The sequence below is a fragment of the Numida meleagris genome, chromosome 6 (genome assembly GCF_002078875.1).
Source record: "Numida meleagris isolate 19003 breed g44 Domestic line chromosome 6, NumMel1.0, whole genome shotgun sequence".
Lineage (NCBI taxonomy): Eukaryota > Metazoa > Chordata > Aves > Galliformes > Numididae > Numida > Numida meleagris.
In genome coordinates, this window is record NC_034414.1 from 8,437,542 (window position 1) to 8,451,524 (window position 13,983).

The window sequence follows — 13,983 nt, forward strand, 5'->3', positions numbered from 1 at the left end:
GAACTAATTTTATTTTACTGGACTTTGTTAGTGATGTGTGTGACTCCATGTTTGTTTTACACAGAGTTCAGTTGTTTCTAATCATAATAGACAGTCTAAATACTGCATAGGACTCAAAGGAGTCCTTTTTAAAGAGCTCAGAAGTCTACTCCTTTGCTTATTAGATTATTTTGAATAGAAGTTCTAAAATTACCAAGTTATTCAGCATTGTTGGTCAAATACCTGGTTCATTCTCCACTCTCTTTTATTCATTTCTACCATTGGTTCTTCTGTTTTCTCTTCTTCAAACTGAGTCATATCAGTGGCCACCCTCTGTAATTCTGGTTTGTGCTTCGGTTTGTGGTGTCTGAATGCATCTGCCCAAATGGCTCCTCTAAAAGTATTTAATATCGCTAGTGGTGGTATCAAACCGGCTGCAGTCTCCAAGTTGTTGTAACCCAAGTTAATAATGCTGTACGTGTGTCTCTGCTCTTCCCTGTTTTCTCCTTTAACTGGGAGAAAATGTGATTCTGTAATCCATGTTCACTTTCACTGTAAGAGTCTAACAATTTTTGTCCAAACAGATGTACAGAATTCTCCTTATGCTCATAAAAAGTGAGTTTTATTGAGATCATGGGCTCCTAGCTTGCTGTTCTAAGTGCTTTATTCAGAGAAAGGTATTGATTTAAAATACCAAGAAAAAAAAATTGATCTTTATTGTGTAATTTTATCAACATGAGTATCTTTTTTTTAAAAGAAGTTAGGAATCCATCAGGAACAATTAAACCAGCATTGTTAGATGCTTAGAGAGCAAGATCAACTCACGCTTTTGCTACAGTCTTGGAATTTACCTGGATATTTATCAGCTTCTCTGTCATCTAATCTTTCCTTTTTCCCTAATGTTTTGTTTGTTTTTCCCACCACCAGTCCCTAAATAATGTTGACCGTATTTCCTTGTAGTTATATGGAAACTGTATGCGAATTCCTCACACAGTTGAATGCTGCCTTGCCACAAACAACATTTTCTAGATTTGCAGCAGAAATTAACTTAATGTTTTGCTGGCTTCAGTTCCATAATACTGGATTGCAATACTCAAAGCTCAGGAGAAAATAAAAATTATTTGTTGCTCAATGTCAGTTTTGTTACTATAGTTTAATTAACACGTGAAGTACTGATAATACTGTAAAAGGAAAAATGAAGAATAAACACAAAATAAATCAATAAATGTTAATAGTTGAGATGAAATTCTTACAAAACTCAGATCTTTTGCAAGAATTTAAATTCTATTTATTTCATTTTTGCCAGAATGGGATTTTTGTTTCCTCCCATACATCTTAAACTTCTGTTTGTCATTTTGGTGATGACAACACCAGATCTTGAAGAAAATATATTTCATTTTCTGCTTATGTTTCTGATAAATTTTTATTCAGTTGGAACTAATGCATCCTCCCACATAGATTCTTAGAATGAGATGTTAACCCCAATTTTTTTAGTAATATGCTTCATTGTATCCTGTATTTAAAAAAAGAAAAAAAGAAAAAAAAGGGGGAAGCTATGACACAATTTAACGATTTAGACTCAAGATGTGTTCTGTTGCTGCTGTTGGCTGTGATACCCATGTAACTCTTAAGTGATAGATTCTAAAAAAAAATGCAGAAAATACTTCTTTTTCATAATGTATATATTTGTAGAAGGTCTAATAGATAAGTTATTAATGCAGGAAATCATTCTCGTTTATTGTTCTTGCTCCATAGTTATGCTAAAATCATTTTAACGTGACTAGCTGAACTGCTATATCACAATGAATGTATTCAAGATGAATATAATTTTCTTACAGACAAATATTTGAAAGAAGATTCATAATGTATGCTGTCCTCCAGCTGTCAGAGTTATGCTTGAAATAGAACACTAGGAGTTTCTCTAAATTTCTGGTAACCATGACAACTGTTACTTTAGTGTTATTAACCCAATGTAATTTAGCAGGGTTAGTTGTGAGAGGTAAATTTAGCTACATTGTGATGATACTCTTCATTGTAATTTCAAATTATATTTAGAATTTATATTTAAAATTCACTTAATCATCGTACTGAAGTATGTTCAATACTTTGTGAGCCTTTCTTTGCAAAAGGGAGTGACTGAGACCTGGGCAGGTTAGGGGCTTGTCCAAGGCCCCAGAACAAGTCAGAGGCAGAGCTGTCATTAAAACGTGTACGTTGCCGTTGCCATGCAACTGTGCACTTCTTAGGGCTTAATGGATACCAGCATTTGAGCCATACAATTTCCTCCCTTTTTCTCCATTCAGAGTATATTTTATACATGTACATACACACCCCTTCCCTGTAGCTATTTCTTTTTCATTCCCGAAGTATGAAGTTTTGTTAGCAATAAAACTTAGCACAAAGATAGATGCTCATGTGAAACTACACGAAGTCTCTGCATTCTGTGCAGAAACTAACTTGGGTGTGTTTAATTCCAATTTGCTTAAATAACATTAAGAAGAATAAAAGGAGTTAATTTTTCTGTCGTGAAAACTAACAATGAAAAAGGCATTTAAAAACAAACAAACAAACAAAAAACTCTACACACATTGAATTCAAGCTGGAGGTAAAGATGATAAATGTGCCTGAGTAGAAAATAGAAAACATGAATTCAATTTAGGAATGTACCCTCACTGAAAAAGAATTCATTTGTAAAGCATTAAACAAATTGGACTTGATGGGAGCCTAATTCTGTTCTCTTTTATCATATGCAGATATATTTTGGTGTATACTGGGGCAAAATAGGAGTCAAGTGACAGTCATATCATATACGATGCCCTTGTTTTGCACGAGGTGCCAGACAATGGAAAATCCTGTCCACTAAGATTTTATTTGAAAAAATATTAATGAATGCAGGTAGAAAAAACAATACAAGTAATTTCATTTAAATAGGTGGAAGACATGTCACAAACAGAAGATTTGTTACAACATTTCACTTGATACATAAATCTATGGCAGGGCAACTGTTTTTGGGGGGTTGATTTTGTAACTTTTTTTTTTTTTTTTTAAATACAATTTGTCACTGCACTTTCGTGCAAATGTATATTAAACATACTTCAACCTTGGCTTATTTGACAGAGTACAAAGTTCAGCTTTTGAGGAGGTAAATCCTTTGAATTTTTTCAGTGTATTTTAATTGTAATTTAAAATATTTTCCAAAATCACTATTGTTCTTTGTCTATTAGGTGACATTTTAATATTTTCACTAGTTTCCTTTTTATCTTCTTTGTAGCATCAATACTGCTCAAGGTAACTGCCTATGCTACATAGCTAAAAGACTGACTGTAGCTCTGATTGCTGTACTATTATATATCTATGCATTTTTTGGTGCGTTTGAATCACTGAAATAGCTTTGTAGATTCTTATAGGCTTATCCCGAAGATTATTTTTAGATGCTTAAGCCTTTTGAGTACTTCATACTGTTGTCCTTTTGAATCCTAATTTTCAAAACTTGGAGGAAATTTCAGTCGTTACATCAGAGAGAAATCTGCAAGTTTTATGAACTTGTAAAGGAGACTATAATTTTGTTAGTTATTTTGTTAGTCTCATTATGTCCATGCAAATTTGTACATCTAACTTATGTATGAGAGATTACATGCACATAGTAACGTTATCCAGATTACAGTGCGATTTCTTTTCTTTGAGCAGAATGGCATGCACATACCAATGTATGAACTGGTCTGTTCTTCAGTTATCTGGATCTGTAATAGGACAGCATCTCCTGAAAATTATGAGATTTAGCATTTAAAAATCATGATGTGATTCTAATTACAGGGACCTTCGTGCACCCTTAAACCTGAAATATACACCTTGAAAATCCTGTTTTCATCTGCTGCTTACCCGTTGTGGCACATCAAATTAACAGTTGCCAGAGACTTCTCTCAGTTATGACAGAGCTGAACCCAAGTTGATTTGTGCCGGTTTTCCCTGCTCAGTCATCTAGGCAGGTTTTTGAGCAGTGCTTTAAGAGTTTGTTTGCCTTAGAAGCTGACCTTCTTCTAATGAATTATTTCAGAGGTTAAAATACTTACTCTAGGGTACAGGAGGCAGGTGTGGAAAACCATCTGTTCTCCTTCTGAAGATTTGAAACCTCATACATTGAAAAGTGAGGCTTCATGTACACATATAAAGATGGTACTATTTAGCCTAGAGAAGAGAATACTAGGGGAGATTTCAGTGGTACCTGGTATCAGCACAAGCAGTGAAGCAATTATTTCGCCCGGTGACAAAGAGAAAAGTACCTAAAGCATGTAAGGACTTCTTTACTGTGATTTCCATCAAATTCAAATTAGAATAGAGAAAATTGATTGGCCAGCTGAATTTTGAATATTGTGTGTATATCCATAGTTTTGGACACCATATATCCTGGGCACTAACTCTTTCGGGAAGCTTTAAAAACTTAAATATAAATTAATTATCTTGAATGAACTTTATTTTTGTTTAACGCCTGGAGAGTGAAGAGGAATGCCCATGTGATATTTGTCTGTATTCATTAACTCTACAAATATATACATTAAAAAAAAGTGGAAAAAATGTGACTCTCTTCTAACTGAACATGAAATTGAATTAAGGAGTCATATTCAAGCATGACTTAAAAATTACTTGGCCAAAATACATATCTATTGAAATAATAAATAAATAAATGCAGGAAAATCTTCCAGGTTAAGAGAGCAGTCCTCCTTCTGCTTAAACTTCCTGGCAGAGTTTGCAGATAAGTTTTACATCCTTGTACCTTTTTTCTTCTGTCTATGCAGTCTGTCTGGGCTTTTTTTTTATCAAAGGCGTTGTTTGGAGCTGGGTCTTTTACTGTGTTTTTCTTGAGCTGAGGAAGAAGCCCTGTTTCTTGACTGGTAGATATACTTGCAAAAGTAATTAACTTGGCTATCAAGAATATGCTTTTCAAATTAAAGGGCAGACTATTTATTCATGTCTGCACTGTCCAGAAAGATGTTGTGAACAGCTGCAGTTGGAAACTGCATGTAAACAAGAGTTTGCATTTGGTTTGCAAGCTAATTTTTCAATGTGTTGGACCTTGAGTGGAAAAAAGAGCTCATTTTATGCCTTGGTTGTGCAGATAGTTTCAGGAAATTGTTTTCAAAGATGACTTTTTTTGCAGACTAATTCATCTCCTTTTGCCTATCAGTGTGCTCTGAGCAGGCACAGAGATCATCTGATCACTGTCTGCAAAAGACATTTGTTTGACTAGGGGTAGATTTCCCTGAAGCAGTTTGTGTTAATGTTGTGACTTCACAAGTTTACATCTTCGTTTTTTTACCTTTCTCTTTAGGTGCAGAAACCTTACATTTCCTGACAGACTTCCTGAGGTCAGCATTGTATTCATATTTGTTAATGAAGCTCTCTCAGTGATTCTACGCTCTATTCATTCCGCTATTGACCGGACTCCTGCTCATCTGCTCAAAGAGATTATTTTAGTTGATGATAATAGTAATAACGGTAAGAGATTTTGGTTGTCCTTTGTTGTTTGTTTGTTTGTTTTCATAGAGGTTGAATCGTATATAAGAAATCTTGAAGTCTGGCTCCTATTCATGCCATTAGCCTTTCAGACGTTTTCAGTGTGTTTTCTCCCTTCCTCATATCACAATTGTGCTGGGCTTTGTCTTCAAATATACGTAAGTGTGTATGTTAAAAAAGAGAATGTGCCAATATAGAATACTGTTTCTTTATGTTTAAGGTGTCTCGTAAGCAGAATTTTGAGTATAATGATAGATTAAAGATTTAAGATGTTTTATGGTTCTTAGTACTTTAGTATGCTTTGAAGATTATGAGATTGGGATTATGGGATTAATGGGATGAGGTTCAACAAGACCAAGTGCTGGGTCATGCACTTTGGCCACAACAACCCTAGGCAACACTACAGGCTTGGGGCAGAGTGACTGGAAGACTGTGTAGAGGAAACGGACCTGGGGGTGTTGGTTGATGCTCAGCTGAGCATGAGCCAGCAGTGTGCCCAGGTGGCCAAGAAGGCCAATGGCATCCTGGCTTGTATCAGAAATAGTGTTGCCAGTAGGAGTAGGGAAGTCATTGTCCCTCTGTACTCAGCACTGGTGAGGCCCCACCTCGAGTACTGTGTCCAGTTTTGGGCCCCTCACTGCAAGGAAGACATTGAGGCCCTGGAGCGTGTTCAGAGGAGGGTGACAAAGCTGGTGAGGGGTCTGGAGCACAGGGCTTATGAGGAGCGGCTGAGGGAGCTGGGATTGTTCAGTCTGGAGAAGAGGAGGCTCAGGGGAGACCTGATCACTCTCTATAACTACCTGAAGGGAGGTTGTGGTGAGCTGGAGGTCGGCCTCTTCTCTTTTGTAACTAGTGACAGGACGAGGGGGAATGGCCTCAAGTTGCGCCAGGGGAGATTCAGGCTGGACATTAGGAAGTACTACTTTTCTGAAAGAGTGGTCAGGCGCTGGAACGGGCTGCCCAGGGAGGTGGTTGAGTCACCGTCCCTGGAGGTGTTCAAGAAACGTTTAGATATAGTGTTGAGAGACATGGTTTAGTGGGGTTATTGTTGGTAGGTGGATGGTTGGACTGGATGATCTTTTCCAGCCTAGCTGATTCTATTATTATATGCTTTCTGTGCTTTTCCTGTTTCAGCTGCATGGTTTCATGTGCTTGTGTTTCTTAGACATCTCCTTTAGAGTGCTAATACCTTTTCTCTTATTCTCTCCACTGTTTTGACTGTTCATAGGTTTTCATTGGCAACATTTATCTTGCTGCTTTTCTACCATATTAAGATTTTGTTGTCCATGATCTGAAGGACTGAACTGCTTATTTCTGATTGCCTAGGTTTTTGTTAATGAGCCCGTGCTGGACATTATTTACAAGTCTTATTCTCAAGCAACTTTACCAATGAAATTTTAATAAACATAGGATGATGAATTTTAAAATGTGGCTTCGCAGTGGGGTTAATTCTGAACTACTAAAATACAAGGAGAATCTGAATTTATCCTGTTGAAATACAGCACTGAACAAAGGGCTTTCCCTATCCTTACCATCATTACAGCTGTTATGTGATCCCTGTAGCTAGATCCTGAGACTTGTTGCTGATCATAGGTGTACGTTGGATTTGAATAGAAGAGAAACTTATTTGTAAACAATTATATAAGTTCTCCTTCCCAGGCTATACTTATCATCATTTCTTCTTCTGGCGGCTATCAGTGAAGGAAAATGTAAAACTCTGACTCATTATGTATACACAAAACCCAACAATTTGATTTGAGTTTTATCAAATCTAATTCCAGTCCCAGTGAATAATGCAATGTTTATGTTTACCTAAGGCTGCCCAAGCTTTTCTGCAAACACCTGCTCATGGAACAGTGTAGGTAAATTGGCATGCAAGATTTATAAGTTGTTATTCTTTGCTTATGATACAATCTATGATGTAGCAATGTGATAAAAAAAAATAAAAGAAAAATTGCTTCAAATAGTAAACTGAAGTAAAACAAAACCACACGCACAAAATTGACGTGTGCGCATGCTCACATACACAATTCAGAAATTTCTGAGCTGAGGGAGATTTTTTTTTTGCTTCAGCAATGCATTTCACGTACGGTTTTGATTATGCACCATTGCTGGCCTTGATTTTTCCACTTCTCCATCATGCAATACATAGGAATTTGATAGGAAGAATTTTTGAAATACAACATTGATACATGGTCTTAGACTCTGGAATGTGTTTGTAAAAACTCATTCTTGCGATCTTTCAAAGAGCTCCAGCTATTATAATGCCGGGAGCTCAGTGAATTTGATTGAATATTGGTGCTGCAGTGCTTGAGGCCTCTTACAGACAAACTGGCCACAAGGTGGTCATCGAAGAAGAAAAATGATTTGGCTGAAAAAAGAGGTTTCTAGAGTTTGAGTTTCTTTTTCTAGAATTGATGGACATTTATTCCAACAGGCACTTTGCAGAGCCATGTCAGAAACATCAGTCATTTTAGTGGCCTAACAAATACAATTCTTGCACTCTGCTCTATAAGCTTCTCAAAATTATTTTCTATAGTATTTATTACCCGAAATAGATAAGAAACTGCAGGGACCACTTAATCTTTCAGGAAGACCTGTTCAGTCACATCTTGTGTTAGTACCAGTATTCGTATGGCATGGTATGATATTTTTATGGTTGGCTGTGCTTTTTATTCAGGACTACCTTTCTTTTCCACCAGCACCTCAACCCCTTACATTCCTGACCCCAAACAGAAAGGCAGTAATTGAGAGGAAGGTAGCCGTTGGTTTGGCTGCCTTGTCTTGCTGCTGTATGTTATTCTGTGAAAAAAATAATAATAATAATAAAAAAAAAAAAAACTGTGCAGAATGGTACTTAGTTGCCTAGAAAAATTCTTCAGGATTTGCTACTGTTCCTTGCTGTGGTTTAACCCAACAGGTGGCTCAGCATCACGCAGTCCTTCTCTCAATCTCCCCTTCCCAGTGGGATGAGGGAGAGAACTGGGGAAAAAAAACACAACAACAAAGTAGGTAGGACTCATGGGCTGAGATAAAACTATTTACTAAGAACATATATTTACTATGAATGTCTATAACAAGTGGTGCACAAGGAATTGCTCACCATCCCCTGACCGATGCCCAGCTAGCCCCTCGAGCAGCGGAGGAGAGGGAGATGAACTTCCACCTCCTTCAAAACTCCTTTTGGTTGATGTCATGTGGTGTGGAATATCCCTTTGGACAGTTTTAGTCATCTGTCTCGATCCTGTTCCCTCCCAGCTCCTTGTGCCCTTAGCTGAAAATGGCCTCGGCTCAGTAGAACACTGCTTAGTGGCAGCTATAAACATATAAACGTCGGTGTGTTATCGACACTGTTTTTGTCTTAGAACCAAAACGTAGCATCATACCAGCATCTCTGAAGAAAACAATTTAATCCCAGCTGAAACGAAGACACTCTTCTAAATCTTTCTCTGATGTATCTTCCCCACAGTGGTAAACTAGATTCCTACCATTCTCTATCTTAGAATGTATGCTGAAGGCTTGGTAATAGGCATCCATTTTGAGATGGATTCTTGGTAGGAAAAGGAGTGATTATAAATATGATTGAGGGTTTTTTCTATTGTTAATTTAAATCTTGAAATATTTATTTTGCTATTCACTTTTACAATATTCTTTTTTCTATTTCTTTCCTCCTTTTTAGCATCTCTGAAAGTAATCCTTTATGTTTAGTGTCATTCTAGATATTTGTTAATATATAGCTCTTCAGCTTGTGGCTGTTAATGCTTGAAGGATAAGTGCGTTACTCAGTTTCCCTGTGAAGTGACCTGAGCAGGCAAAAGCTTGCTTTGTGTCTGCATCTGGCTCCAGAATCCTCAGAGATCTGTAGGAAGCTTCATTATAAGCACCGTGTTTGCTCTGATGCTTTCGCCAAGGATGGCAACTTTTATACCTTAATGTAAGATTTTTTCAATGAGGCCACAGCCATGGGTCTCGCAGGCAAGAAACATCACAGTATGGGAAGTGACTAGAAAGAAGAAAGTAAGAACAGAGATCAGACAGAGTGCAAATGAACATACGTTTTATTTTGAGCCTCTTGCACTATTTGGTTGGATTCACATAGCATAATGGTTTAAAACAAAAGCAAGTACTGTAGTTGGCACTAGAAGAGAGGGCACTGGAATTTCTTGCTTTTGAAAGGGCATTGTATACCGGTAAAGCAGATTAAATTCTTTTTCCAGTCCAAATTTTAAATTTAATAATGAGCACCTGAATAATTCCCCAATTTCAGTAAATCTGAGCGTTTCAGAAAAGAGCAGTGGAAGAACTGACGGCTTGTTAAAATTCTGCAAGGCTGATTTCAGAAGCCATATATTCAAGTGTATGGCCAAAGTCTCTCAAACTCTGGCCATTTATCTTGAACAATGTAAGCAATAGTACTTCATGTACTTCAGGGTATGTCAAGCAAACTCTCTATGACTTCTTCTAAACCTTAGTGAAGTTTTTCAAGTACCCAATTATTTTTCAGGAGATGTCAGTTAATCATTGTGAAGCTTCCCCTTTTTTACATGAATGTTTCAAGTTTGCAAATGGTGAAAATGCCAGTGTGTGCCCTGTAAAGGCAGAAAAAAGATTGGACAGGTCCAAAAGTTTGATCTTTTATTTTAATAAAACAGTTTGCATGGCTTAGTGTATGTATTTCATCATGCATCTTTTCCTATGGGAATGTGATAAACATAACATTCAGATGGTTCATATGTACTGCCAAGTATATTATTACTAAAATTCAATTTAATAGAAAGGTAAAGAAAAAAATACATTTCTGTGACTGCTCGTGCATACTGTGTAATGAAAACGGAAGATTTATTTAAAAACAGAAACAAACAACAACAACAAAACAGAAAAATACCCACCACCAAATGCAAGTTTTGTTCATTTGGGTCTCATTCCAGTCTCACATTGTTGTGAAATTGATTAAATGCGCTGATTTCAACTGTTTTATTGTAATTTAAGTGCTATCTGTCAGATCAAAATCTTTCCCATTCTCCTCAGGAATGCTGCTTTCCTTTCAGAGGTAGTGAATGTACTCATTTGTTTATAACTTGACGATGCAATCATTTGTTCATTTTTGCCTTTAGAAGAGGCAGAGATTTTCAGCTGTCTCTGTGCAGCTGAGGGAGAGGGATTTGCACAGGAAAGGCTTTAAAACACCTTAAGTGCCCCTTTCCAAGACTGCTGATGGTTAATTAGAGCTCAGAAATGTACTTAGAAAAAGCCTTGTCTGAGCTGTGGATGACTGAAATAGCATTTTATTCACTCTCTGACTTGTCCTATCCTGCCTGTGAGGATAGGGTGCTGACCTTCTGTGCCAGTGGAGCCCTGTCTTGGCTTTTGAGTCTTTTTTGCTGGCATTGAGCCCTTCTGCATTATCAAGCACCTCTTGAAGATATTTTAAGCTGATTTGAAATCTATCTGAAAGTTTCATTGTGAGTTATGATGTGTTTAGCTTTGTGGGGAGGCAGTATGCATTAATGTGTCCAGAGTATGTGTGACAAAATTTTATATTGCAGCAATAATTATCATTCTCTATGACATTTTTTCCATATTAAAGTTAATAATAAATGTTGCAGTAGAATCTCGGATTTCATAAGGTTTCTTCCTTTTTCTCTGAATCATTACTTAAGAATGAAATATTCTAACATGTTCAGTTTAACCATTGTCATCCTTTGTCGTGAGATTTCCTTGAATACAGGCATTGAATTACATTAATATTGCTGAGTGTCAGAAGATTCTAATCTTCTGATTTATAGTGCTGTAGTGGTCATATGCAACTGTATCACTTCTGAGAGCTTTGCAGCAGTGTCCTCCAAACACTGAACAAAAAGAAGTTTTTCAAAAAGCATGTAGGATCAAGATTTTCATTAGAAACATACTTTTCTTCTTTGTTGATGTTAAAGAGATATTTAGGAATATGAGGTTGCCTGGTTTATTTTCTTTACAAAAGCAGTGATAAATCTCAGAAGAACTGTTGAAATGCTTGCTAGGTTTTCTACTATAGGATACTCTGAAAATGGCTTTACTTGCAGATCTTATACCTAGGTAGGAGTGCTGATTTTAAAAACATATTAATAGCAGTCTCCTTCTGGGCTTTCTTTTCTTCTGTCTGGCTTCTTGTTCTTCTCTTATCTCAATGCTAACAAAATTCTAAGGCAAATAAATGATTTAAAAAGAAGGAAAAAAACAAACTTTATTTCAGACATGCATTCAGTCTGAGGCTGTGGATTATGCATTGTGTACGCTTTGATGTCATTGTAAAGATTCATTTGCCCTACTGGTTAGAGGTCTTAATTCTAAAGTCTTTATTATAAGCAAACTTTCAGTCATGTTTTCATGGAAGATGGCTGTTGAATGCTAGTAAGGAATCAGATGCTAGGAAGAATGGGAAGTTGGTCCCTTTTTAGATTTGAGAACAGATTTTGCTGTTGATACAAATTACGTGTTTTAATAGTGGTAATGTTTAGCACTAAGACTTGAATAAATCAATTTTGATGATCCTTTGAGTGTATGTTTACTTCTACGTGTCCTTTGCTGATGCTAGGACTGGAATGAGGTGTGTCTGGCTTCTGTGCCATCTGCTGTGGGTGCATCTGAAAATATATAGGAAGAAAACAAGAAGCAAAGCATAGTCCCCTGGTTATCTGTTTCTGCAGCCAGCAGAAGTTAGCAGAATGAGTAATCTTGTTCTGATTTTGAGATATGAAGTGGTGAAATCTGTGTACACTTGTTCATGCCCCAGTAACGTCTGGTAATGCAGCTCAAAATTCATGGCAAAAATTAGGAACCACTAATGTCAATGGATTTTCAGATTATTATAAAGACAGCAAGTTCTGGAGATTATGTTCTAGAGTGGCTCCAAAGTGCTTTCTCCCCTTTCTTGTTGGTTGTTGTGATATCGTATTCAATTGCTTCTTCAAAGGACAGAGGTGATGGAGAGGTGATATCAGAAGGAAGTAAGCAATAGAGCAGAAAAGAGAAGGACACTGCCAATAAAGAAGACTATCTTCCCAACTATCCTTGCCCCTCTTTTGCTTTAACTTGTCACTCTTCATGCCTTTTTCTCCTCCCATGTTCCTTCTTTCTGTTTCTCAGCCAGTGGCAATATATAGCTTTGGTCTCAGTCCACTTTTTTTCATTCCATTCTGGCAACCTGCTCTTTTCAGATGTTCACTCCCTCACATCCATTCCAAGCATCTCATCCTTCCTTATATGAGCTTGTGTCCTTCAGTGTTCTCAAACTCCAGCGCTCTTCTCTTTTATTTACTCCATGTCTCCTCCACCCCAATATTTTGCCCCTCTTTCTGAAAAAGTATGTTTTACTTCTTTTTTTATCATTCATTTTTTAATTCGCCTTTGCATTTAGCCCCAGTAATTAAACTTCTGATTCATCCATGCATCCACCCTCCTTCCACTCCTCTAGCAACATTCTGCTCCGTCCTCAGTGGCATGCTTTACCATTCTCCCGTTTTCCTCCTTTTTCTCTCTAACTCCATTTCAGTGGTGTTTTTCCATTTTATGTGGCTTTCATTTAAAAATGATTATGTTGTATCCTTTTAGATCAGTGTTTCTAAATCTCTTATCTCTGAACTCTATGCTGCATTATAGCTACATGAAAGCTAATTGATAACCAGAATGCAATTTTCTTTGTTTCGTAATGGCAACTGTCCCATTCTCCGTTGCTAATGTGGAAGGTCCTTAACCTTCATTTTCTGGAAGATTAGGAATGCTCCATTGTTCTGAGGGTGAGATGGACCTGCATGACTACTGCAGCTAAGTGTGTCTTCTTCTGGTGCATCTCAGAGAACTCTTGTCCATTGGAAGAGGCATTTCAAAAGAACAGCTATTCTAATAATCTGCAATCTAGTATCGTTTTGTCTGTTTATACGATTGGAAAAGCAAACTCTAAATGTGTTTGCAAACTGATAGTGTAACCTCTGTCCACATCAGAAGTCAGCAGTGAGCAGCAAAGCTTTTATTGCAGTCTCCTGTCATCAGAGGTTTTGATTCAAATAATACAATGAACTGAATTTTCCCAAGGCAGCAATTGTGGGAAGTTAATATGTGGCCATCTTATCTTTTATTCCATCCCCAAGGTAATTTAACTCATTCAGTCTAATACACTTGCAGTCTTGCAGTGTAATAAATACCTTTTTCTGTATGTCGTGTTCAGTATAGCAAGTCCAAGAGCACAGAGCATCCACTTCTAAAACCAGCGTTTTCCATCCTTGCAGTTTAATGTAGGCAACAGAATAGAGAGAAAGTTATTTTATGTAAATCCAAACATTCTTATGGGTAATAATTTTATTTTTTTCCTAGTAAGACAAGCCCATTGCCTTGAAAGGTAGCTTTAACATTGGAATAACAATGTATCTGATTTCAGTGTGGGAGGAAGTAATTTAGGTGTCATCTCAGCAGTATCTGCATACCATATTTAATCCTAATGGCATGTAGTTAAGTGCA

At 37.0% G+C, this 13,983-nt stretch overlaps 1 protein-coding gene across 9 annotated transcripts in view; it reads left to right on the forward strand.

The window, feature by feature from the left end:
• GALNT18 (polypeptide N-acetylgalactosaminyltransferase 18) overlaps positions 1-13,983 on the forward strand; it is a 321,281-nt gene that overhangs the window by 212,069 nt on the left and 95,229 nt on the right. For all 9 annotated transcript variants that reach the window (XM_021400989.1, XM_021400987.1, XM_021400985.1 and 6 more), the window contains one exon: positions 5,306-5,472. In XM_021400989.1, coding sequence (XP_021256664.1) covers positions 5,306-5,472 — 167 coding nt within the window. The remainder of the gene's footprint in view (positions 1-5,305; positions 5,473-13,983) is intronic.